At 40.2% G+C, this 27647-nt stretch overlaps 1 protein-coding gene across 1 annotated transcript in view; it reads right to left on the reverse strand.

Annotated features, from left to right (window-relative positions):
* The window catches only part of DCAF5 (DDB1 and CUL4 associated factor 5), a 103771-nt gene that overhangs the window by 22156 nt on the left and 53968 nt on the right, over positions 1-27647 (reverse strand). The window contains exons 6-7 of the mRNA XM_061180958.1: positions 23039-23252; positions 3055-3121 (exon numbers count right to left, since the gene is read on the reverse strand). Of these exons, the coding sequence (XP_061036941.1) occupies positions 3055-3121; positions 23039-23252 (281 nt within the window). The remainder of the gene's footprint in view (positions 1-3054; positions 3122-23038; positions 23253-27647) is intronic.

The following is a 27647-nucleotide window of genomic DNA, read 5'->3' on the forward strand; positions in this document are numbered from 1 at the left end:
CTTAGCTGCGGCATGCGCGATCTTCGTTGCGGCATGCGGGATCTTTCGTTGTGGCACAAGGGCTTCTCTCTAGTTGTGGCACGGTGGCTCTTTAGTTGTGGCGCGTGGGCTTAGTTGTCCTGTGGCATGTGGGATCTTAGTTCCCTGACCAGGGACTGAACCCGCGTCCCCTGCATTGGAAGGCGGATTCTCAACCACTGGACCACCAGGGAAGTCCCAAGTCTACTTCTGGTTTCAAATGTCTCAAAGGCAAGACCTGTAGGGTGCTTGTTGCAGATCTCTTCCACTAATGGAAGTTTGTATCCTACTTACGTACCAGGAGATTGTAGGATATTACACTTGGCCTTTCTGGCCCAGCTCCATCCTCAAGTGTAGCCCTTTTGGGCTTTTGATGGAGAGCCTGTCAAACCTCTGTTCTCTGCTCTGAACATTCTGTTCTTTGGAGGTTTTAATCTTACCTCTTTATCATCCTTTCCCAAGTAGGTTCAAAATGCCCTGTGGAGCAGGACCCTCCCACTAGGGGAACTTTGTCTCCTAAGCACTGTATACTGTGGGCATTTCATCCTGCTTTCCCAGCCTAGCCCCCTAGCTCCCAGGGCAACCCCAGCACCCAGCAAATGTCCCATAGGGAAGACTGGTCATGTGTTTGAGGTTCCTCTAGAATCCAGTCTATCCTATCAACGCATGTGGCCATCGAAAACTCTGATTTCTTTTGACCCTGGTAGAGTCTGTCCATGGCAGCCCAAACTACAGCCTGTGCACAGATGCCCTCAGGAAAGAACATGGCCAGCACCTTCTGCTCAGTTAGGAAGGGCTCTTCCTTCTTCTGAACTTTAGTTCTCCTCACACACTTTGTAACCACAGCTCTCTGACATCTTTAAAAATATGGCTATTGTAATTTGATTTTTGTACTTATTGCAATGGGAGCTACGTACTGCATCCTACGTGGAATCTGACATCTAACAATTTATTTTTTAATAGAAATTTTACATCATTCCTTTTTCCTCCTTGAAATAATATTTCTACTTTACCTACCTCCCCCCAGATTTCAACCTAATATATTTTAATGAAAATCTATCATAGTTTCACCAATAAAAATATAATTACAAATTTAAAATTTTCTTTATTTACTGTGACTGTGAGGCTCTAAGTGTTAACATTTTTGTGTTGGATTTGAGTTACCATTACAATACTTACTGGAACACAACTGATCAAAACAGATATACTTTTAATGTTTTATAAAAACCAATTATTATAAAAAGGAGCAATTTATTGTAAGTACGTAAGAAGATAAGGTAGAAGATGGTGGAGGGTTGGGTTATAGCCCTATGATTAAAGGATACTTCAGCTTTTTTGGCACCTTACAGGTTTTTACACCTTAAGGGCAATGCACCATGCCAAGGTTCAAATGGCCAGAAATTTCTGGAGTACTTCCGATTTTCTGGTGTTTTTTGTTTGTCTGCTTGTTTGTTTTTCTGTAAAGTGGGGGAAGGACAAAGGGAAAAGGGGAGGTGGGAAAGGACAATACATACGGAATTTGAGAATCTAGAAATGGATTCCTTTAAACCAGCTGTGCCTATACAATCCTTGGAAGGTTCAGGCACCTATTTCCCAGTTTTGATACTGGAATCCTAAATCAGCTATGAGGGTCCCTGCCAACCCAGAGATTGCATACCCATCTACATATAAAGACAGCCTAACAGTGGCCCGTACCCTAAGTCAGTACAGAAATCAGCAGGAGGTGAAAAAATCTACAATACTACTGCTAATTCTTCCCCCTTCTCTCAATACAAACATGAAAAAGATTCCAGAGAACAGTCCTGGGGGAGGGGATGATCCACTTTCTGTTTTAAAAGCCACATTGACTTAATAATGAAAAGCTTTTCAAGATCAGGTAAAAGATACAATTAAGCCCAAAGATTATTTCTCAGCTAATCAATCTAGGACTTACGGGGGTGGGAGACTTAATACAGAAGTATCTCTAGTGCTGGAACATCACTTTTTGTTCAGATAGACTGTTGCTGTCCCGTCTGGTTGTGCTTCAAAGGTAAGATGCTTCACTCATGCTTTCCAAATTACAGAAGGGGAAAAAGGCCTTTTGTAACTTGTTTAGTAACCAGACCACAGCAACAGGATAGTTTCCAAAAGTAAGCCTCAACAAGTTTTGAAAGGCAGATGTTTGGTAACAATATTGTTAATTCAGCAATAGGCAAGTCAACAACTTTCCTAAACTCTGAGCACTAGACACATTTTGTGTAATATAATCAGCACAGTCCTCTATTACTTTCCTGATGGCCATTTTCCAGTTTGATGCCATGTATCACCTGGAGCAGATGGCTGTATTGAGCTGTCCTGAGAACAAAAAATAGACATTTTTCTACCAGTAGGAAGCAACCAGTGTAACACTCATCTGAGCACGTGAAGACACTATTATCAAGAATGAAGAATGGTCTGCGCTGCCTGAAAGCTCAGATGGCCTACATCCAAATTTATGGAAAGCAGCAGGCTCTTTTTCAGAATACATCTAGAGCAAAAGCAGAAATATTTCTTCCTAATTTCTCTCATGTCTGGGGTTAGCCAAACTCCAGGGAGTACATCTGTCCATCAACAAAGAAAGCTTCCCTTTACCTAACATCACCAGGGAGGCTAAAAGAAAGGCAGAGGCCCTAACAACTGTTTGTAGAGTAATAAGCAGGAATGTGCACATGAATAATAAAGGAAAAGCAGGTAAAAAGCAAGGTAATAATACTCCAAGTGTGAAACAGGAGAGAGGAAAATGGACATAAAGGACATCTATGAAGTCTAAAGAAAAGTTCTTCGGAGGAAAAAAATCTGAGCATGATTATGTCAGATAAGGGTATGCATGAAGGTTATAGCTAAATCTGGCTTCTAATTTTTATTTCAAAATTTACTTTGGTCACTTTCCAAAAAATTTTTTGTATTAAAAGAGAAATACCTTCCTCTACTGCTACAAATCTGCCCTTTCAGGGCACAGCACGCAGGAGGTCAATAGAGCCAATGTTAGCAGCAGGTTCATACTCGGGATACACTCACCTGCTTCTGGATCTGCAGGAATTCTCCACATGTACAGGTTGAAGTCATCAGAGCCTGAAAGGATATACTGTTGGGACAAAAAAAAATCCATTTATTACTTATGTATTGATTGATAATCTATCTACCTATCTATCTATACAGAAAAAGGTTTTTAAAAAATAAACAAGATAAATGTACATATATTCACTCGTAAGGCACCACACAGCAAACACTCTCTTAAAAGTATTTGCAAATCAAAAGGCTAATTGGCTAAAACCTGGCAACAACCAACCAACCTGATTTAAAAATGGGCAAAGGACTTGAACAGACATTTCTCCAAAGAAAATATACAAATGGCCAATAATGTGAAAAGATGCTTAACATCACTGATCATTATGGCAATGAAAATGAAAACCACAATGTGGTACCACTTCACACCCATTAGGATGGCGATTACCAAAAGCAAACAAACAGAAAACAAGTGCTGGTGAGGAGGTGAAGTTGGCACCCACTGCGCATTGCTGGTGGGACTGCATAATGGTGCAGCCACTGTGGAACACAGTATGGAGGTTCTTCAAAAAGTTAAACATAGAACTACCATATAACCCAGAAATTCTACTCCTAGGTATATATCAAAGAATTGAAAGCAGGGACTAGAGATATCTGTACACCAATGTTCAGAGAAGAAGGCTCACAACAGCCAAACAACCTAAATGTCCATCAATGGATGAACAGATAAACAAAATGTGGTATATATCCATACAATGGAATACTATTTAGCGTTAAAAAGGAAATTCTGACACATGCTACAACATGGGTAAAACTTGAAGACATTATGCTAAGTGAAATAAGCCATATACAAAAAGACAAATGTTGTATGATTCAACTTACATGAGGAACCAAGAGTAGTCAAATTCATAGAGACAGAAAGCACAATGGTAGTTGCTAAGGACTGGGGGGAAGGGAGAAATGGGCAGCTACTGTTCAACGAGTATAGAGTTTCACTTTGGGAAGATGAAAAAGTTCTGGAGATGGACAGTTGTGATAGTTACACAACAATGTGAATGTACTTAATGCCACGAAGCTGTACACTTTAAAATGGTTTTAGTGGTAAGTTTAATGTTATGTATATTTTACCACAAGTTTTCAAAAAAAATTTTCTTTTGAATTTTATTTTATTTTTTTATACAGCAGGTTCTTATTATTCATTTTATACATATTAGTGTATATAAGGTCCATTCCAGTCTCCCAATTCATCACACCACCCCCCACGCCCCAGCCCGCCACTTTCTCCCCTTGGTGTCCATACGTTTGTTCTCTACATCTGTGTCGCAATTTCTGCCCTGCAAACCGGTTCAACTGTATCATTTTTCTAGGTTCCACATATATGTGTTAATATACGATATTTGTTTTTCTCTTTCTGCCTTACTTCACTCTGTATGACAGTCTCTAGATCCATCCACATCTCTACAAATGACCCAATTTCCTTCCTTTTTATGGCTGAGTAATATTCCACTGTATATATGTACCACAACTTCTTTATCCATTGGTCTGTCGATGGGCATTTAGGTTGCTTCCATGACCTGGCTACTGTAAATAGTGCTGCAATGAACACTGGGGTGCATGTGTCTTTTTGAATTATGGGTTTCTCTGGGTATATGCCCAGTAGTGAGATTGCTGAGTCGTATGGTAATTCTATTTTTAGTTTTTAAGGAACCTCCATACTGTTCTCCATAGTGGCTGTAACAATTTACATTCCCACCAACAGTGGAAGAGGGTTCCCTTTTCTCCACACCCTCTCCAGCATTTGTTGTTTATAGCATTTCTGATGATGCCCATTCGAACTCCTGTGAGGTGATACCTCATTGTAGTTTTGATTTCCATTTCTCTAATAATTAGTGATGTTGAGCAGCTTTTCATGTGCTTCTTGGCCATCTGTATGTCTTCTTTGGAGAAATGTCTATTTAGGTCTTCTGCCCATTTTTCGATTGGGTTGTTTGTTTTTCTAATATTGAGCTGCATATACATTTTGGAGATTAATCCTTTGTCCATTGATTCTTTTGCAAATATTTTCTCCCATTCTGAGGGTAGTCTTTTCGTCTTGTTTGTAGTTTCCTTTGCTGTGCAAAAGCTTTGAAGTTTCATTAGGTCCAATTTGTTTATTTTTGTTTTTATTTCCATTACTCTAGGAGGTGGATCAAAAAAGATCTTGCTGTGATTTATCTCAAAGAGTGTTCTTCCTATGTTTTCCTCTAAGAGTTTTATAGTGTCCAGTCTTATATTTAGGTCTCTAATCCATTTTGAGCTTATTTTTGTGTATGGTGTTAGAGAGTGTTCTAATTTCATTCTTTTACATGTAGCTGTCCAGTTTTCCCAGCACCACTTATTGAAGAGACTGTCTTTTCTCCAGTGTATATCCTTGCCTCCTCAGTGATAGATTAGTTGACCACAGGTGCGTGGGTTTATCTCTGTGCTTTCTATCCTGTTCCATTGATCTATATTTCTGTTTTTGTGCCAGTACCATATTGTCTTGATTACTGTAGCTTTGTAGTATAGTCTGAAGTCAGGGAGTCTGATTCCTCCAGCTCCATTGTTTTCCCTCAAGACTGCTTTGGCCATTCGGGGTCTTTTGTGTCTCCATACAAATTTTAAGATTTTTTGTTCTAGTTCTGTAAAAAATGCCATTGGTAATTTGACAGGGATTGCACTGAATCTGTAGATTGCTATGGGTAGTACAGTCATTTTCACAATATTGATTCTTCCAATCCAGGAACATGGTATATCTCCCCATATGTCTGTATCATCTTTAATTTCTTTCATCAGTGTCTTACAGTTTTCTGCATACAGGTCTTTTGTCTCCCTAGGTAGGTTTATTCCTAGGTATTTTGTTCTTTTTGTTGCAATGGTAAATGGGAATGTTTCCTTAATTTCTCTTTCAGATTTTTCATCATTAGTGTATAGGAATGCAAGAGATTTCTGTGCATTAATTTTGTATTCTGCTACTTTACCAAATTCATTGATTAGCTCTAGTAGTTTTCTGGTGGCATCTTTAGGATTCCCTATGTATAGTACCACGTCATCTGCCAACACTGACAGTTTTACTTCCTCTTTTCCAATTTGTATTCCTTTTATTTCTTTTTCTTTTCTGATTGCCGTGGCTAGGACTTCCAAAACTATGCTGAATAATAGTGGTGAGAGTGGACATCCTTGTCTTGTTCCTGATCTTAGAGGAAATGCTTTCAGCTTTTCACCATTGAGAATGATGTTTGCTGTAGGTTTGTCATATATGGCCTTTATTATGTTGAGGTAGGTTCCCTCTATGCCCACTTTCTGGAGAGTTTTTATCATAGCTGGGTGTTGAATTTTGTCAAATGCTTTTTCTGCATCTATTGAGATGATCGTATGGTTTTCCTTCTTCAATTTGTTAATATGGTGTATCACATCGATTGATTTGCATATATAGAAGAATCCTTGCATCCCTGGGATAAATCCCACTTGATCATGGTACACAATCCTTTTAATGTGTTGTTGGATTCTGTTTCCTAGTATTTTGTTGAGGATTTTTGCATCTATATTCATCAGTGATGTTGATCTGTAATTGTCTTTTTTTGTAGTATCTTTGTCTGGTTTTGGTATCAGGGTGATGGTGGCCTCATAGAATGAGTTTGGGAGTGTTCCTTCCTCTGCAATGTTTTGGAAGAGTTTGAGAAGGATGGGTGTTAGCTCTTCTCTAAATGCTTGACAGAATTCACCTGTGAAGCCATCTGGTCCTGGACTTTTGTTTGTTGGAAGATTTTTAATCACAGTTTCAATTTCATTACTTGTGATTGGTCTGTTCATATTTTCTATTTCTTCCTGGTTCAGTCTTGGAAGGTTATACCTTTCTAAGAATTTGTCCATTTCTTCCAGGTTGTCCATTTTATTGTCATAGAGTTGCTTGTAGTAGTCTCTTAGGATGCTTTGTATTTCTGCGGTGTCTGTTGTAACTTCTCCTTTTTCATTTCTAATTTTATTGATTTGAGTCCTCTCCCTCTTTTTCTGGATGAGTCTGGCTAATGGTTTATCAATTTTATTTATCTTCTCAAAGAACCAGCTTTTAGTTTTATTGATCTTTGCTACTGTTTTCTTTGTTTCTATTTCATTTATTTCTCCTCTGATCTTTATGATTTCTTTCCTTCTACTAACTTTGGGTTTTGTTTGTTCTTCTTTCTCTAGTTCCTTTAGGTGTAAGGTTAGATTGTTTGAGATTTTTCTTATTTCTTGAGGTATGCTTGTATTGCTATAAACTTCCCTCTTAGAACTGCTTTTGCTGCATCCCATAGGTTTTGGATCGTCTTGTTTTCATTGTCATTTGTCTCTAGGTATTTTTTGATTTCCTCTTTGATTTCTTCAGTGATCTCTTGGTTATTTAGTAACGTGTTGTTTAGCCTGCATGTGTTTGTGTCTTTTACATTATTTTTCCCTGGAATTGATTTCTAATCTCATAGCATTGTGGTCAGAAAAGATGCTTGATATGATTTCAATTTTGTTAAATTTACTGAGGCTTGATTTGTGACCCAAGATGTGATCTATCCTGGAGAATGTTCTGTGCGGGCTTGAGGAGAAGTGTAATCTGCTGTTTATGGATGGAATGTGCTATAAATATCAATTAAATCTATCTGGTCTATTGTGTCATTTAAAGCTTGTGTTTCCTTATTAATTTTCTGTTTGCACGATCTGTCCATTGGTTTAAGTAAGGTGTTGAAGTCCCCCACTATTATTGTGTTACTGTTGATTTCCTTTTTTATAGCTGTTAGCAGTTGCCTTATGTATTGAGGTGCTCCTATGTTGGATGCATATAGATTTATAATTGTTATATCTTCTTCTTGGATTGATCCCTTGATCATTATGTAGTGTCCTTCCTTGTCTCTTGTAACAGTCTTTATTTTAAAGTCTGTTTTATCTGATATGAGTATTGCTACTCCAGCTTTCTTTTGATTTCCATTTGCATGGAATATCTTTTTCCATCTCCTCACTTTCAGTCTATATGTGTTCCTAGGTCTGAAGTGGGTCTCTTGTGGATAGCATATAGATGGGTCTTGTTTTTGTATCCATTCAGCGAGCCTGTCTTTTGGTTGCAGCATTTAATCCATTCACGTTTAAGGTAATTATCGATATTATGTTCCTATTACTGCTTTCTTAATTGTTATGGGTTGGTTTTTGTAGGTCCTTTTCTTCTCTTGTGTTTCCCACTCAGAGAAGTTCCTTTAGCATTTGTTGTAGGGCTGGTTTGGTGGTGCTGGATTCTCTTAGCTTTTGCTTGTCTGTGAAGCTTTTGATTTCTCCATTGAATCTGAATGAGATCCTTGCCGGGTAGAGTAATCTTGGTTGTAGGTTCTTCCCTTTCATCAGCTTAAATATGCCATGCCACTCCCTTCTGGCTTGTAGAGTTTCTGCTGAGAAATCAGCTGTTAACCTTATGAGAGTTAACATAAGAGGATGTTATGGATGTACATTATTTGTCGTTTTTCCCTTGTTACTTTCAATAATTTTTCTTTGTCTTTAATTTTTACCAATTTGATTACTATGTGTCTTGGCATGTTTCTCCTTGGGTTTACCCTGCCTGGGACTCTCTACGCTTCCTGGACTTGGGTGGCTATTTCCTTTCCTATGTTAGGGAAGTTTTCTACTATAATCTCTTCAAATATTTTCTCGGGTCCTTTCTCTCTCTCTTCTCCTTCTGGGACCCCTATAATGCGAATGTTGTTGCGTTTAATGTTGTCCCAGAGGTCTCTTAGGCTGTCTTCATTTCTTTTCATTCTTTTTTCTTTATTCTGTTTCGCAGCAGTGAATTCCACCATTCTGTCTTCCAGGTCACTTATCCGTTCTTCTGCCTCAGTTATTCTGCTATTGATTCCTTCTTGTGTAGTTTTCATTTCAGTTATTGTATTGTTCATCTCTGTTTGTTTGTTGTTTAATTCTTCTAGGTGTTTGTTGTTTAATTCTTCTAGGTCTTTGCTAAACATTTCTTGCATCTTCTCAATCTTTGCTGCCATTCTTTTTCCGAGGTCCTGGATCATCTTCACTATCATTATTCTGAATTCTTTTTCTGAAGGGTTGCCTATCTCCACTTCATTTAGTTGTTTTTCTGGGGTTTTATCTTGTTTCTTCATCTGGTACATAGTCCTCTGCCTTTTCATCTTGTCTATCTTTCTGTGGATGTGGTTTTTGTTCCACAGGCTGCAGGACTGTAGTTCTTCTTGCTTCTGCTCTCTGCCCTGTGGTGGATGAGGCTATCTAAGAGGCTTGTGCAGGTTTCCTGATGGGAGGGACTGGTGGTGGGTAGAGCTGGCTGTTGCTCTGGTGGGCAGAGCTCAGTAAAACTTTAATCCACTTGTCTGCTGATTGGTGGGGCTGGGTTCCCTCCCTGTTGGTTGTTTGGCCTGAGGCCACCCAACTCTGGAGCCTACCTGGGCTCTTTGGTGGGGCTAATGGCAGACTCTGGGAGGGCTCATGCCAAGGAGTACTTCCCAGAACTTCTGCTGCCAGTGTCCCTGTCCTCATGGTGAGACACAGCCACACCCCGCCTCTGCAGGAGACCCTCCAACACTAGCAGGCAGGTCTGGTTCAGTCTCCTACGGGGTCACTGCTCCTTCCCCTGGGTCCCGATGCGCACACTACTTTGTGTGTGCCCTCCAAGAGTGGAGTCTCTGTTTCCCCCAGTCCTGTCAAAGTCCTACAATCAAATCCCGCTAGCCTTCAAAGTCTGATTGTCTAGAAATTCCTCCTCCTGTTGCTGGACCCCCAGGTTGGGAAGCCTGACGTGGGGCTCAGAACCTTCACTCCAGTGGGTGGACTTCTGTGGTATAAGTGTTCTCCAGTTTGTGAGTCACCCACCCAGCAGTTATGGGATTTGATTTTATTGTGATTGCGCCCCTCCTACCGTCTCATTGTGGCTTCTCCTTTGTCTTTGGATGTGGGGTATCTTTTTTGGTGAGTTTCAGTGTCTTCCTGTTGATGACTGTTCAGCAGTTAGTTGTGATTCTGTTGTTCTCGCAAGAGGGAGTGAGAGCACGTCTTTCTACTCTGCCATCTTGAACCAATCTCTCAAAAAATTTTTTTAAATTTAGGAGCTTCCCAGAGATCTTTTATGCAAGCCCAAGCATCCTGAACTTCCCTGTTGTCATCTACATCTTTGAGCAGGAAGCCATTGCCAACCCAGCTATGAGTTAATGCCAGAGACATAAGCAATCCCCTTTTATGAGGCAGCTTCAAACTGCCTGATCTCAGAAAGAGAGGACACTAAGCCAGATCTATTTTAATTAGGACTCATAAGAGCACTGTCTAATAGCAACCAGTGAGCAATTCTGAGAGTTCATTTATTTCCAAAGATTAACAAAAGTGCTTTGCTTTAAGTTTAGGTCAGCATCACTTCCTGCCGTTTGGTCCCATCTGCTTATTCCCCTAGAAAAATAAAGGCCTACAGTTTTCTAAAGAACATTTCTGACTTAAAAATGACACTGCGAACATCCAAAAAGTGTAAGTCCAACATATACACAACCTCATGCCTAATGAATACATTACTAAATACTTCGTAATCATTAAAAATCAATTTACCAGTCTTCAATACACTAGTAATAACATGAGAAAGGAGGGAAAGAAACTCATGTTCAAAGATGAAGAAAATGCTATCCACAGGGGCTAGGTGATTTGGCTCAGGGCACAGTTGAAAAAGAAGTGGGTTCAGTTTCCTCATCTGGTTGCTCGTTGCTATTGTCTGAATGTTTGTGTCCCCCCAAATTCACATGTTCAAATCCTAATGCCCAATGTGATAATATTAGGAGGTGGGGCCTTTGGGAGGTGATTGGGCCTTAAGGGTGGAGCCCTCATAAATGGGATTGGCACTCTTGTAAAAGAGACCCAGCAGAGCTCCCTAGGCCCTTCCACCATGTGAGGGAACAGTGAGAAGTCAGCAGGCTGCAACCAGGAAGACGGCCTTCACCAGAACCCAATCAGGTTGGCACCCTGATCTTGGACTTCCAGCCTGCACAACGTGAGAAAGAAATTACTGACATTATAAGCCACCCAGTCCATGGTATTTTGTTGTGGCAGCCATAACAGACTAAGATACCCTCGGAGGCTCATTTAGTTCTAAGATTCTATGATTACTGTGTGAAGGAATGATGGAAGCCAGATCAGAGCTGAAAGTCCCTAAACTGCTGGCTCACGGTTGCTTGACGAGTCACTACATAAGTATGTTGAAAATAAGGAAATTCAAAGTCTAATCGTGTTACACTTCAACTTAAAAGCTTCCTCAACAACAGAAACCAAAGACCTCAGGATTTTTAAAATGGGCAAAGTACTTGAACAGACATTTTCCAACGAAGAAATGTATAATGGCCATATACAAATGGCCAATAAGCACACAAAAAGATGCTCAACATCACTAATCATTAGGGAAATTAATATCAAAACCACAAGGAGATACCACCTCACATTCATTAGGATGGTTACTATCAAAAAAACATAAAATAGTTCCTCAAAAAATTAAAAATAAAGTCACTATATGATTCATCAATTCCACCTCTGGGTATATAGCTAAAATAACTGAATGCAGGATCTCTTAGAGATATTTATGTAACAATGTTCATAGCAGCTTTATTCACAACAGCCAAAGAGGGAAGCAACCCAAGTGTCTATCAAGAGATGAATGTATAAACAAAACGTGGTGCATACACACGATAGAATATTATTCAGATTTTAAAAGGAAGGAAATTCTGACACAAGCTACAACATGGATGAATCCTGAACATTATGAGAAGTGAAATAAGCCAGTTACAGAAAGACAAATACTGTATGATTCCACTTATGAGGTTCCTAGAGTAAGTGAGTAGTCAAATTCATAAAGACAAAGTGGAATGGTGGTTACCAAGAGCTGGGGGCAGGGGAGGGAGGGGAGTTAGTGTTTAATGGGTACAGAGTTTCAGTTTTGCAAGATGAAAAACTTTTGGAGATAGATGCTCCTGATGGTTACACAACAATGTTAATGTACTTATCACTACAATATACTTAAATATTTTTCCCTTAAAAATAGAAGAAAAAAAGAAAAGATGAACCCTCATTTTCTTGACTTAGGGTTCATCCAGTAACTCCCTGCAGTTTATGACACTATCTTGTTTGAAGTTAGGAAGTTGGAATTCAGGAGCCCAAAGGCTTTTCTCTCACAGGCTGTTTGGCAAAACTACCTACTATCAATAGTTAGGGGGAAAAATTCATTAATTACACACGAACCGAGCACTTATATGCCAGGCACTCTGGTGTTTACAAAGATATATAAGGTAGTACCTGGGTTCTCAAGGAGCTTAAACCAAGTAGAAAATATACATGTAGGTACACAGCTACCCTGCCATGAAGTCGAGATCACTAGGTGCCATTATGAGAAATAAGGTGCCTGCTGATCCACAAAAGTCAAGGCAAGACAGATTTGAGCCCTGAGCTACCCACAGGTAAAGATGTGGTAGAAAAAGGCAAAGGAAAGAGGAAAGATAAAGCTATGGTGCTCATGTAGTCTACTGTTTTAACAGAAACAGGAAGCACTCCTTCATACCCTGCTCATGTCCCTCAGGCCTTACTGCTTAGTGTACCTGATCTCCAACTGCCAGTATCCATATCTCTTTGCCTAAGGGCTTCTCGAAAGCTCAGGAGGCTGCAGGGTACTCTAGGGAATGAACACTCCCTGAGAGCAGGCTCCAGCAATGACTCATATCCCAGCTGCCTAGATCCCAGGTAGAATAACCCTGAAGTGTGTGTTCTATACCCTTTCCCCTCAGAATCAAACTCCAATTGCCCACAGTTGTAGTTGGCTCACTGAATCATCCTTCTTTTCCCTATCTCACTTTTCCACTCCTCTGATATTTACTGCATTTCCAAATAAATTACTTGCACCTGAAACCTGAACCCAAATTAAGACACATGCGGGAGGGAACACAAAAGAACTGTCACTAATAATTTATATATAAAACATATTTATTGCTCAACAGCTCCTCATTTCATGCTCTGTGTTTAAAAGAGGCTATAAAACTTCATACAGAGAATTCCTGGTACCCTGTGCACACCCCTCCCCAATATCTTCCCCAAACTAAACAAATGAAAAATAAATATTAAAAAAAGAGTGAACCAAGGCTGGGCTTATCAGAGGTTTTACTATTTCATTGCAAAGCATCAGTGCTTTCCCATTTGCTCAACTATTCACCAGGGAAAGCCATGAAAAGGTAAAAGGGGGCTCCCAGACAGAAAGCTGATGCACAAGGCTGCCTTAGAAGGAAGAAAACTCCCCCAGAGTTGAGGCCTCTTGGATTTAGTATGACAGCTCCAGAAATAGGTGGAAAATGAGTACAATGTACAGGCTTCCTCTCAGGGACAAGGGCAACTCCTGACCCTTTCTTCCTCTTGCAGCCACCACAAGGGAACAGCTCAGGATAATTTCCAAGGAGGGGGTCTCGACCCACTGCCGGCTAGTCAGACTGTTTAACTGTTCACACACACCGGAATCACAAAACTGCCCTGAGGAATTCATTTATGGCATTTCTTGGTTGTCTGTTGGGCCCCTTCCAACATTAAAAGTTGGCTGCCTAGGATACCGCTGAGAGAGTGAAATAAAAATGAGTTCATCCATTTATTCATTAAACAAGTATTTACTGAATGTCTACTATGTCTACAGTGTTGGGCACTGTCCCAGGGAAAGGACTGATCAAAAAGACCCTGTCCCTACCTTCATGTGACTTACATTTTATTGGGTGGGGAGAGGAAAAGAATTTTATGCATATATAATGTGAGTGAAGAGTAAGTAGGGGAAAAAAAGTTAAAAAGAATATATGTATGTAATGTGTCCAGTGGTGGTGTTACAGAGAAAAATTAAACAGCAGGTTAGGGCATGTAGGGAGTGCTGGGGGTGGTTAGTTTCATTTTATACAGGGTAGTCACAGAAGGCCTCTCTGATAATATGGCATTTTGAGTATAGCCCTGAAGGAAATGAGGGAGCAAGTTATATGGCTATCTGGAAGAAGAACAGAAGAATATTCTAGGAGAAGGGACAGAGCTCTGGGCTATTTTAAAATACAAGGTAGGGGCGGTCCATTGGTTAAGACTCCGTGCTTCCACTGCAGGGGGCACGGGTTTGATCCCTGGTTGGGGAACTGAGGATCCTGCATGCGTGTGGCAGCAGCAAACAAACAAACAAATAACACCACCAACAAAAAAACCACAAGGTAGCCAAAGGAGCTCTTTTTCTTTTCTTTTTTCTTTTCTCTTTTCCCTCCCTCCATCCCTCCCTTCCTCTCTTTCCTTCTTCCTTTATCTCTCTTTCTTTCTTTCTCTCCCTCCTCCCCTCCCTTCCCTTTCTTTCTTTTTAAACCTTTGCAGAAATAAACATCATTTCAAGTGGACTGAGTCCAGAGATACATTTAACATCATCAGAGCAGCTGGAAAGATTCCTCTCCTCCCAGGTTGAAGGAGGCTGAAGCCTCTGACTGAGGGGTGAGTGACAAATTAAAGACTCACTTCAGGGGGCTTCCCTGGTGGTGCAGTGGTTAAGAATCCGCCTGCCAATGCAGGGGACAAGGGTTCGAGCCCTGGTCCGGGAAGATCCCACATGCCGCAGAGCAACGAAGCCCATGCGCCACAACTACTGAGCCTGCGCTCTAGAGCCCACAAGCCACAACTACTGAAGCCGGCGTGCCTAGAGCCCGTGCTCCTCAACAAGAGAAGCCATCACAATGAGAAGCCCGTGCACCGCAACGAAGAGTAGCCCCCGCTCGCGCAACCAGAGAAAGCCCACGCGCAGCAACGAAGACCCAACGCAGCCAAAAGTAAAATATAAATAAAATAATTTTTAAAAAAACCAACTCACTTCACATGAGTGTTTCACCTTGTATCCTAATAGAGATAGATAGGGCAGGGCTCCGAATGAGAAAGAATGTTTTAGGGAGTCCATTATCTAGGCAATAGAAGCCCCACTTCCCCAAATGCTTTGAGGTATGGGGGATAGGAGGAGGTAGGAGACCCACAGCCTACTTCAGATCAGAGAGTGGAAGACATACTTAATTTTAACTTGGCTTCGTGGGTAAGATGGGTGATACCAATGCAAAAATGAGCATAAGTTGTTGTGTGGATCCACACCATCCACAATCCTTCCCAGCTGGCCACAAAGGTTAAAGGTTGGCTACACTCTAACCCCATCTCTCACTGTTCATTCATTCCGTAGCCCAAGAGGGCAGCCTGTTTACTGATCTTGATGCAGCCCAGTCATCTTAAGTAGAGCTAACCTGAGGCCAGTGCATTTTATCTAATCCACTGTCAATATGGAGATATTAACTTGTTCAAGCACAGGGACAGAGCAACAACTGCTTCTCTTAATAGATTTCAAGGAACCACCACCATGACCACCACCAACAACAACAACCAAAAAGAAAAAAAACCATATTAGCACCCTGTCACTATCTTATTTGCCCACATGTCCTCTGTCAATCTATTAACCTTTAGAGAAAACAGTCACTCACATAATACTCCCTACTCTGGTAGACTGCTATAATGCCCAGTGTCCCCTCCAAGAACTCCTGAAACCAAAAAAATGCCTCCCACTTCTCACCCACCCAAAATCCACGTTAAAAAGAGGAAAAAGTTCTAGCATGCAGGAGGAACAGGCTATCTACTGATATACTCCAAAAATAACCCAGAATATGTCTTAGGTTCTTTGCTAACAGAGAAATCTCTTTCTGCTCAATTTCTCCACTCCACTTCTCTAAGTAAGATATAGGTATATGATACGTGTGTGTAAGTGTAAAGTGTGTGTATGTGTGTGTGCACAGCAGTTAATATTCCCCAATATCTGCTGATGGAGAAAGACATATCAATCAGCTATTATTCACTGAGTACCGATCAATTTACACAGTTCTCTCTAAGGTTCCTCCCATAGTAATTGATTAATTATTCTCCAGTAAATGGCACGCCTGTCTAATTAACTGTATTGAATAGGACAGAAAAACCAGATGGCTCTCTAGCCTGGATCAGCAACAGCAGAGAAACTGCTATTTAACATTTAAATCAAACACAGCTCTCATTTCTCCCTGACCTCTGTCAGAAGGGGAAAAAAAATGATTGAACCATTTTGTGATACGCTCTCTATAAGATTATTTTCAGTAAAAGGTTTGCCAATTGGTATATAATATACATTTGATCATATCACTTATACCCAGAGCCTGTCACAAATACTATCCAAAGCAAACAGGAAAATTTGTCTTTGGAAATGGCCAAAGCCATAGGTTTATTTGATTTTATTTGTGGTAAGAGAAAATACAATTCCATTGGCTACCAATAAAAGCACACAAATATGCATACCCATAAGATTAACACTATTTTTTGCACGTGAAGTTACATGATTTTTGCTTCTTTGGATCATTTGCCATTTCAGCTCCACTAGGCTCCTGGATTCTTTGGTTTATTAAAATAACTAACTTTTATGGGTTCTGAGTAGGAAAAATTCTATTAATAATAATAAAAAAGTTCCATAAAGACAGCCAATAACTGTTGAATAATCAGTAGGGAAGAAATAAAAAAAAATGCTCTAAATCTCTAACAGCTGCTTGTAACAAAGTAGGCTGCATTACTTAAAGATGAATCTCTGTTTGGCAAAACTCTTTTGGAAACCTGGGCAAGATGAGGGGTCATCAACCAAACGGCCTTCAACAATCAATTTCTCCTCTGTGGGCCTTAGTTTTTATACTTGGGGACTGGGAAGTGGGGAGATGGTATCACTCATTTCAGTCTGCAAATGTGTATTTATATTCTTTATTCAAGCAAAGGTCTCCAGTCTTTCAGAGGAAGGAATATTATTTCCCTTTTCCCTTTTTTGAAGATACCCAAAAAAGAGGTAAAGCTACTTAAACTCTACAAGGAAAATGGGGCAGGTAGAGCAGGTTATACTCTGTTCCCATCATTAATATCTACCGGGGATTTCCTAGTGGAGCCCAAACTCCTAGTCAGGAACTATATATTAAAGGAGCACTGCCATGTTGTATCATCAGATCACATCAATTCCATTTGTTCCTAAGAGGAAATCAGGTCATCTAGTGGTCCTTTTCAGCTTAACAATTAAAAACCAGACTATATCTAGCAGGTCTGCATATACTCCAAAACCTTGTAAGCTTTCTAAGTTCTAAATCAGTAAATGAACTAAAAGACGGTTTAATCCTTGAGTAAAATCTTAATCCAGGATTGCTAATACCTGAAACCCCTAGTTTTCAGGAATTCCATAAACTCCTTAATATTACATGCAAAACGATGTGCATATGTACATTTTTCTGAAATGGTGTTCAAAGCTTTTAGACTTTCAAAGAGGTTCAGGAGTCAAAAAGATTTACAAATAGCTGATTTAATAAACAAGTTATCTTCATGCTACCTTCTCTTTATAAAGTAAAGAGTCTCCTAAAATATTCACCTAAAAAATACATACAACAAGGAATTCCTCTGCCATAACATTCTGTGTTCAGCTCTTCCTCATCAGCCCATGGAAGAGGCTATTGCCACTTGATCTGAAAACACAGGTGGCAGCAGGCCTACGAGGAAGAGGGTACAATCATAGGCAATGGACTGAGTCTAGTCCTGGTTCAGCTACTGATTAGATTTGCAGTTTCAAACTACTCTAGACCTTAGTTTCACATGGGGATGAAACCTGTTCAACTATACCCAAAGGTTCCTGGGAGGATTAGTATGACATGAAAGTGCTTTAGAAGCTAAAGGGCAAAAAATATATGATATAAAAGAAAGGCAAGGAGAAGAAGAAAAAGTTAGCTTAAAGACACAAAGCAAGTCAAAGGATAGAATCTGAGAGTTGAATCTCCCCTATTAAAAGTGTGCCTTTATTTCAGGAGAACATATGGCATGCCAGGCCCCCACGTGAGCTTAATCAGGGCTGCATGGAGTTATTAGAAAAAAAAAAAAGCGGAGTTATAACTTTCTAGGTTCCTTTACTGGCCTGGAGTGCACTTCCTGGCAAATTCCTACACCTCTATTATACCCGTATAATGTCAACACAGAAAGGTTGAGTGGTGACGTAATGTCTGAGGCCAAGCCATGTATTCAAGGCCGTTTTGCTGGATTCACAGGGTACAAGTCAGCTCTTTTCTCCAGGGGATGAGATATGATGATGTAATTATCATGATTTTAGGGGTCTGCCATCTGTCAAGTTCAAAAGAAAGACCTCTGTAAGTGATCCCAATGTTCAGACACTCCAGGGCTCAGCCCTTTCAAGAAAACTTTATTATTCTTTCTCCTTCCTTCCCTATCCCACTTTCGGCAAGATGTAGGGATTACCAGGCCAGGTGTTAGATGAGACTAACGAAAGAGAAGACTTAAATTACCACACTGTCCATTTCCAGGCCACACAAACCAGTTAGCCTGAAAGACTTATTTCCCAGAAGCCTGAGGTGCTCTGCTGGACTCTCGCAATCTAGGGCAAGAGCCGTTTAAGGAATTGTGAAAGAAAGGGAACAAAAGCTGGGTGCTGTCTTACAAGTGTGTGCCAGAAAAGCTAGCAGGTGGAAAATTGGCCTTCTTTTTTAACCCTGTTAAGAGATTGGCTCACTAAGTATACAGAGGGGAGTGTGAAGCTTGGGAGACAGAATGTACCTAGTCAGGCTTCAGGGAGAAAATGAAAAACAAAAAAATCCAAGTATGATACAAAAGCAAGGAGGAGAACCTTTGGGTTCAGGCAGCCTCCAGAGGAAGGAATGCTGTTTGCTGTTTTACTAAAAGATTCCTCATTATATTGCAAGATTAGAAGGTGGGCTGCCTTTAAAAAAAAAAAAAGTTAAGGCTTTATTTGGGGCTAATTGTTCCTGTTGATGCCCAACCAATCTGATGTCACTCATGTCACCTTATCTGATGATAGAAGTTATCGAACTTGAATAAGATTATACTAGCAATAAACAAACCATGTATTTTTAGCCAAAAGTGGGGATGACAGAGTGTATATACAGGGGTTTGAATGAAAATCTCAAAGAGGGTACGAACTGGCAGTCACGTGAATGTGTCTACCACAGCGTCTGGCACACAGTAGATGCTCAGTAAATATCTGCTTTCTTATTTTATAAGATGGAGGGGATGAAAAGGCATGAAGTTAGGAAAGGTTCAGTAGGAAACAGGAAAAAGGAATGCGTCTCCACTCACCTATGAATTAGTGACAGACCATGAAACTAAACATGACAGAAAAACATCCTGCTGAAGCACAGAGGTTTGAAACTGGTGGCTCTAGAAAAGAATAGGTGTTATGGTACACAGGTTTGTTTAATTCATACAATGAAGTATGAATTTGCTGCAATACTTAAAAATCAGGAAACTTCACGTAACAAATCTCTACTTCTGGCTTCCCTTGAAAAAACCAAAGGCCCTTCTGGCAACAGTGGGCTGAAGCTGAGTCAAAGCTTCATTTATATGGCATTCACTTAGATTTAGGATGGGGTGGGCTCTCCAGCTGGCCACGGTCCCCACTACTCACTATTGTTTACTTCTAGCCCAACTCACTCATTTTTGCTGCTTGCCTTGCTTAAGGCATTACGTTGTGACCTTCTGTATAGTGAAAAGGAGTCTCTACTGACAGCTCAAAAATCTGGGTTCTAGTCCTACTCAAACTTGTACATGTCTTAACTTGTATACCTACCCTCTCTAAGCCTGTTTTCTCATCTGTAAAAGGAGGGATTGTACAAAATGATCTCTAATAGCTCTATAATTAGAATTGATCTACAATGGTGGCAATGAGCATGGGGAAGACACAAAGTAGGCTCAGTCGGTTTTATGCTTTATTCTGATCTTGAAATGTTAGTTTCATTTTGGGGCTAATGAATTACCTAGTGAACCTAGGACAGTCTTATAAGAAGTACAGGCTCTCTGGCATAATGGTTTGATTTGTGTGGACTGAGTAATACTGTAATTAAAAGCCAGAAGACTGTCTCAGATAGATAGGTCACTTACTGCCTTTCTTGACCATGTTCATTCCTATTATGGAAATTCGCAGATTCCTCTCTGGGATGGTTACTTACCCAGCCTAGGACTAAATGAAGAGTTCCAGAGCACAGAGCCTCGGGCTGTGGGCGTACTCAAAGCATACAAGAAAAAGATCAAATATAAAGACCGATATAAGCAAAGGGTAGGCTTTGGAATTTGAAAGCAGCTAAAAAGATCCTGTCTGAACCAGTCAAAGAATATACGTATCAGTCCTGCAGATCATACTATAACTGTGGCAGCTGCTGCTTTAGCCCTGAGTGTGGAAAGTCAGAGCCCATAAATCACTTTTGAGAGACATGTTTCAGGAATGAGCCAATAATTTTGGCCTCCTGTGCTACACTTAGAAAGTATAAGCTCAACAGATTAGTTTCACTGAAAATCCATTATTTAATTCATCCTCCTAAAGCTCCTGGAAGTTGAGCAGGAAAACAGGTACTTATCAATCCTGACTTACAGTTATACAAGGCTTAGGCCTGGAAAGCTAAAAACCACACATTGACCAAAGTACTCAAGATTCACTTCAACAAATATTTATTGTGCTCTCAGTGTGCCAGGCATTGGAGACAAGATAATGATGAATTAGCTACATTTCTTAGTCCCTAAGGAGTGAAGAAAACAGCCAAACATAAATCTCTGTACTTCCTATTCCCTAGGTTATATACTTCTGATAATCTATATAGGGAATATAACCAGACTTTAACTCTGAAATGGATTTGAAGTTAGACTCAATGACTTCCCATCCTCCTCTATCCATGGCAAACCACTTATCCCAACCAAAAAGCAGTCTAGTTTGTCAGAAAGGATATATTACCCACAAACTCTTCCCATAGGACAAAAATCATACATAATAGTCAAATCTGAATAGAGAAAATCAAAAGCCATTCAATGTTTTTATCATTATATATAACCTGAAAGGCCAAAACAACTACATCTTGTCAATGTAGATAACCAGGACCACCACAAAACACCTTGTGTGGCTCTGCCTATGGCAGTATCTGTACCTGTCCCCCTGTATCTCAAAGTGGGTAATTATAACCTAGGTCAGAAGTTCTCAATCAGGGGCAATGTCTGGGGACATTTTTGGTTGTCTGGGTGACAGCTGGGGGAGATGATACTGGCATCTAGTGGGGAGAGGCCAGGGATGCTGCTAATTATCCTACAACGCACAGGACAGCCCCACAAAATAAAGAATTATCTGACCAAAATGTTGACAGTGCCAAGGTGGAGAAACCATGGCCTATGTGTTCTTACATACTGGTTAGAGGCCTTTGTTCTGGGTCTTTTAAGGACTCCACGCAGGCAGGTTCTGGCTGCTAACATAGGAACTAAAAGAAAACACAACGTCCATTCTCCTTCACCTCTTTCTCCTTTCTCTCAGGGCCTGTGTCTCCGGTAATAAAACCTAATAAACCACTACATTTCTACAATTAGTGCCTGCTCTTTATTGTTCAATGAAATAAAATCACATGCATAAGAAGTTTGACAGAAGACGGAAGATCAACAAAAGCAAGGAAGAAAGGTAGAGAGGGAGGCAGGGGCTTGGTTGTCATTTCCATAGCTAAATGAAACTAAATCAACCATTCTGCAGAGCAAAAAAATTACCTATTCTATTGTGAGTCAGATCATCTCTAGAAACTGCTTTTTTCCACCCAAGAAACAAATTGCCTATAAAAACTAAGTCTATCAGGCATTGTGGCCTCTCCAAGGAGATATCGCTTATATAACTGAGGCCACCTAGTGGTTTTAAGTGTAGATTGCAGCTAAGTAGGCCCTAGGACTCTGACAAATATAAATTCTGAATTTAGGTATATATTCTCTATTTGTAAAAGGGGAAATTCCTAGCCTGGACAACTTAAAAGATATTCTCAGTTTCTTTAACATGCAACTCAATTAAAAAAGCATTTATTGTGCTCCTACTACATATGCTCATCTTTAAGCTATGATGTTGGGGAGCCTCTACCTCAGCTAGGGAGAAAAACCCTAGCTACTGCCTTCAAAAAGCAGGGTCTTCACAAGTTCTCAAAGAACTATTTCTTTTATGCCCCTTGCCCACAAATAACTTTAAAGCAGTGGAGTACAGCATGTGAGAATTATATGTCAAAGTTTAACAGAGTTGATAGATCCAAAGAGAACACTAAGAATTAGCAAGACTAAGGTTTCTATTTTTCCAATCTAGATGTGAAACGGCAATAAGATTTGTTGTGTTTGAGAAGAAAAAAAAATTTATCCATTTATTTGATCAATCTTTCTTTATATTTGTCTTTACTCAGCTTGATTACTCAGACCAGTCCAACTGATCCATTCACTGACACCCACTTTAGAACTTCTATGGCCAAGAGAGACAGGTATAGCAAAGGTATAGGTATGTTTTTAAACTGCCAGCTCTAAGTCAACATCAGTATCTCGATTCCCAGTAAGACTGTGAAAAGGCTGGAAACTCACAGCTTGGGTTCTCCTTCCCAGTTGTGATGCTGGCAATAAAAAGGAAAAACGTCAGCATCTGGCTTCCTCTCAAACAAAGCTGCTCAGCCCATTTCATCCAAGAAAAAGGTGCCATTCAAAGGGGCTATTCAGGATGTATGTCTCTTGGAGGGTACTTACAGTGTTTCATTCATCATTGTGTTTCACTGATACAAAAAAAAAGGTGTCTTTTTTTGGCAGGCTAATTTTCCATGGACTTCCTCATTTCTTGTGAAATGACACACTCTTAGAATCTTAAAATCTGTTCACAAACTTGGCAGAGCTAGGTTGCTCAGAACCATATTGTGGTTTATGGTGTGTGTCTCATATTACCCAAAGGCAGCTCTGATGGAAAAACTCACTATTAAGCCAGAATGTCTCCAGACACTTACTGTTTCCCCTCAACTGTTTCTACTTGACATGGCTAAAGAGAAATAAAGACCAGTACAGAAAGAAAAATCTGAGACGAAAGCATGAGTGTGGGATGCAGGCGGCAGAAGGCACTTACCTGGTCACGATCTCCTGCAAAACAGCAGCTTTTCATGGTACATGAGTTGAAGTAACCCTGATTGTCAAACTGGAACACAGGCAGGCGGGAGTGGATGTCATAGAGCACAGGGGGCAGACGACGTCTCAGGGCCAGGAGCTGGGTCCCGTTGCTGTTGAATCGCACACTCATGGCACTTTGGAGGGACAGGTTGCCCCCATAGCGCAGGAGAGAACTGGAAGGCAGAAAGCACAGGGATCAGGCATGAGGCAGGCTGGACAAGAGTCTGCAAAAAACACTGCATTTTGCACCAGGACCTCCTGTCAGGCTTGCACATCTGAATTTTGGCAGAAAGTTATTTTTATGCAGTGGGCTAGAAGGTAATAAAGAGGACAGGGATGACTCCTTGATTACATTAAAGCAAGTTATTTAAACTGGTGGTTCCCCTCTTCAATCTCCGAAAGGCAAATTACCAGTAAATTTATAGGAAAAGGATAATACAAGCACCTTGAAAGAAGAGACATATTAAAATGATTAGTTCTTTTATCTACCTGAGCTACATAAGCAAATAGATACTTGTCAAGACTCTGGGAAGTCAGTGGTGTCCACACTAACTGGCTAATCATGGATGGTATTTAAGGAATATATTTGTCCTTTGAATTAGCTATACAAGAACCATCAGCCAAGAAAAGATACTCTAGTTTATTCTGGATTTTTTTTTAATAATAATCACTCTATTGCTTACACATTTATTTTTGAATTTTCAATCTGTTTACAGAGAATTTTTATATTCCATATGGCACGACTCAAGAATAAATATTAAAGAAAAAATTTAAATTAAACACAGAGCAAGCAGTTACAACAATTAGAAAAGCAAGATGACTTGTTTCCCTTTACAATTCCCAAAGAGTTTATATTTAGCTTTAAAATATACTTTGGCTAATATATATAATTCCATTTATCCAGCTTCTACTAGAGAGTGGTATGATCTGGTTCACCCAGTATTCTTCTGTAGTTTCATAATGTTCATAACATTTTTAAAAAGTCACACAGTATGGTTCCAAATAATTTATTTTGATGACTCAGAAGATACTTACAATGTGTTAACTAGGATGGCGGTGAACATTAACAATTATACAGTACTAAGTAACAAAGGGTGTGTGTTTTAACTTTCTAGTAGTCAGTCTCCTTGATTATGATTACCCGGACACTATTTTATTATAGAGGGATGTCTGTTCATTGTCCATGTCAACCAACTTTTCTTTCTTTAATTCTTGGAACACCAAATTACTGGTAAGAAAGTGAGATTAACTATATGCACTGGAGGGACTTCCCTGGTGGTGCAGTGGTTAAGAATCTGCCTGCTAATGCAGGGGACACAGGTTCGAGCCCTGGTCCAGGAAGATCCCACATGCCGCAGAGCAACTAAGCCTGTGCACCACAACTACTGAGCCTGTGCTCTAGAGCCTACAAGCCACAATTACTGAGCCTGCACGCCACAACTACTGAAGTCCGTGTGCCTAGAGCCCGTGCTCTGCAACAAGAGAAGCCACTGCAATGAGAAGCCCACGCACCGCAATGAAGAGTAGCCCCCGCTCACCACAACTAGAGAAAGCCCACGCGCAGCAGTGAAGACCCAACGCAGCCAAAAATAAATAAATAAATTTATTAAAAAAAAAAAAGTATATGCACTGGAGAATGCTATAGAAATGAGGGCCACATCAGTGCTATTAACTCACTCTGCTTCACAAGACACTGTGGTCATATAAAGAGATTCTAGTAGTTTAAGAAAAAAAGTTTATAAATTTAGGGAATCAGAGCTGGAAAGGGCCTTGAGATACATAAATTAGAGCCTGCCAGACTTATTTGAAACATTTTTAAGGAAGAAGTTTTAATAGCATTTTACTAAGTGAAAACTTAAAGAGCTGTATGTTACCAGAAGAGATTTAACACTGAATGAATATAAAACATTTTCTTTTATTTCTTTTCTGGCAAGAGCGTGATGGAGAAGTTTAAGGGGACAAGAAAGGAGATATCTCAGAAACAAAACTAAACTGAACTAAAAAAAAAAAAAAAAACACCTGCAAACAACCAAAAGAGAAAAAAAAAAGGTTTATAAATGTGAAAAAAAGGAATTAAAAGTAATTTACAATTATAATAGTGTCTATAGGTTTTATAGAGAATAAATTACTCCTGCTATTAGTGTTAACATGTTTGACCATTTGACATAATTGAATTCACAACTTTAGTTTTTTCAACATGCTGTTGTATTAAACATAAATCCAAGAAGTCATCTTTTCTCTGAAACTCTGATATTAATTTTGGTTCTGAAGACTCTTTAATATATTCTTTATATACAGTTAAATTTATATCATTATACAGATATAATGAAATGATATGTGGTGTAAATCTTTGTAACTGGCAAAGCGCTATACAAATTAAAGAGATTATTACTATAATGTTTTTTAAAAAAGAAAGCAGATATCCCATGGGAAAAGGAGGCCCTGGACCACAGTGCAAAGGAAGCTGCCAACCTGGCCTAATCATAAAAACATTCTGCACCACCACTAGCCACAGTGAGTCCTGTGTCCCCCAAAGCAGTCTTCTCACCAGAGGGAAGAACGCTCTAGTACCGCAGGTATGTGTGGAAACAAGGCTTAGGCAAAACAGACTTTAATCCTCTTATGTTTGGAAGGGAAGTAAAGAGAGAAGTGACTTAGAAAACGGTCCCTAGAACTCTAAACATCAAGGAGAAGCCTGGTACTCCTGCAGGCCCCAAGTAATAACCCCTGCAGAGCAATGTTCTTATAATGTCCTAAACACAGGCCACAGTCATTCACATACAGGGAATGAATGATGGGGCTGTTAGAGCCCAGGCATTTCCTTTACAGGGTGTCCTAGCTGCCACAGGCATGTGGTGTTATCTAAACACTGATCTCAAAAACAATGAAAGCCTTTCAATTCAAGATCAGCACGGAGTGTGCAAATAAACCAGTATCTGTAGGACTGAAGAGGAGTTGGGGGTGGGAACAAGACTCAACAAAAAGAAACTTGGTCAGCCACAGCAGCAGGGGATTGCATCAGCTCAGGCATCCCTGACAGGAAAGCTGGGGCCTCTGGCAACACCCTTTCCATTTGTTAACAGGAACTTCCTCTGCAGATTCTAGTCAGGCCTGCAGGAGTCTGCCCAGGACAGGCATCTGGGCCCATCCCATTCCCACCCAAGCTCCTATGTCGGCAATCTGGCCACTCTACAGGGGTCTGTTTGTGGGCTCCACGAGAGTCACTAACTTTTCTCTTAGTTTCTGGGCAGGGAACTCCTATCTCTCACACAGGGAGGTAGGTACATAGGAATCTTGCTCCTAGAGTGTTTAGGGGTGCAGCTACCAAAAAACTGTAGCAGCGGCTACTAAAACTGAATACTTCATGTTTGGGTGCAAAAATCCTTTCAGAGGGATAGACTGACACCTGAAATTGAGCTACATTAACTGTAATTTCTCAGCAGGGATTCTGCAGCTGGCGCCTCCTGTTGAGAATGGTAAGAATAATCTAGTTCATCAGGAAGAAAAGGCTTAGAAGCAGTTTCCCCGCACAGTCAAGATATAAAGATAATGTCAAAGATCCTGTTGTTTATCCTGTTGTTAAGATGCATGATAAATCAACTGGGACTTTTAAAAAAGGCAGATTGGGACTTCCCTGGCGGTCCAGTCATTAAGACTCCGCACTTCCATGGTAGGGGGCATGGTTCAATCCCTGGTCGGGGAAACTAAGACCCCACAAGCCACATGGGCAAAAAAAAACAAGGCAGATTCTCAGGATCCATCCCCAGATATTCTAATTCAGTCTGAGAAGTGGGCCCAGGAATCTGAATTTAACAAGCAACCTTAATTAATTATGATGCATGTGACTTTCAAACCACACTTTGAAAAATATGGTTCCATTTTGGAATTTGGGGCGGCGGGTGTACGGGGGAAAATAAGGTGGAGAGAAAGCAGATTACTAGAGGCTCAGCAAAAAACCAACCACACAATATGGCACTTTTTACAGCCCCATGTCTAACAGCAGAAAGGACTCTAATTCCTTTTAAGATCAGAGTTCCACTCTACCAACAATGCCTGAAATGTTTTTTTTCCTGCCCTCAACACATTCCCTGAAGGAGAAGTTTCTTACTTCCTCTTGGAGAACTGATGGTACCTGTGCATAAGAATGCCTCAATCTTGACAGCGGAGGTGCCACCATTTCCACTCCTCCAGAGAAATGGCCACCATTACACACCCAAATGAGATGAGCAGTATCTTGAAAGGACTAGCAACAAGTTAAAATGAGTTCAAATCAAAATATCCCTAGTGGGAAGCAGCTGCACAGCACAGGGAGATCAGCTCGGTGCTTTGTGACCACCTAGAGGAGTGGGATAGGGAGGGTGGGAGGGAGACGCAAGAGGGAGGGGATATGGGGGGATATGTATACATATAGCTGATTCACTTTGTTATACAGCAGAAACTAACACGACATTGTAAAGCAATTATACTCCAATAAAGATGTTAAAAAAATAAATAAGATAAAAGTAAAATAAAATGATTGTTACTAGATTTAAAAAGAAAAACAAAATATCCTTATAAGAAAAATAAAA

This window comes from Eubalaena glacialis, chromosome 2 (genome assembly GCF_028564815.1).
Source record: "Eubalaena glacialis isolate mEubGla1 chromosome 2, mEubGla1.1.hap2.+ XY, whole genome shotgun sequence".
NCBI classification, from domain to species: Eukaryota; Metazoa; Chordata; class Mammalia; order Artiodactyla; family Balaenidae; genus Eubalaena; species Eubalaena glacialis.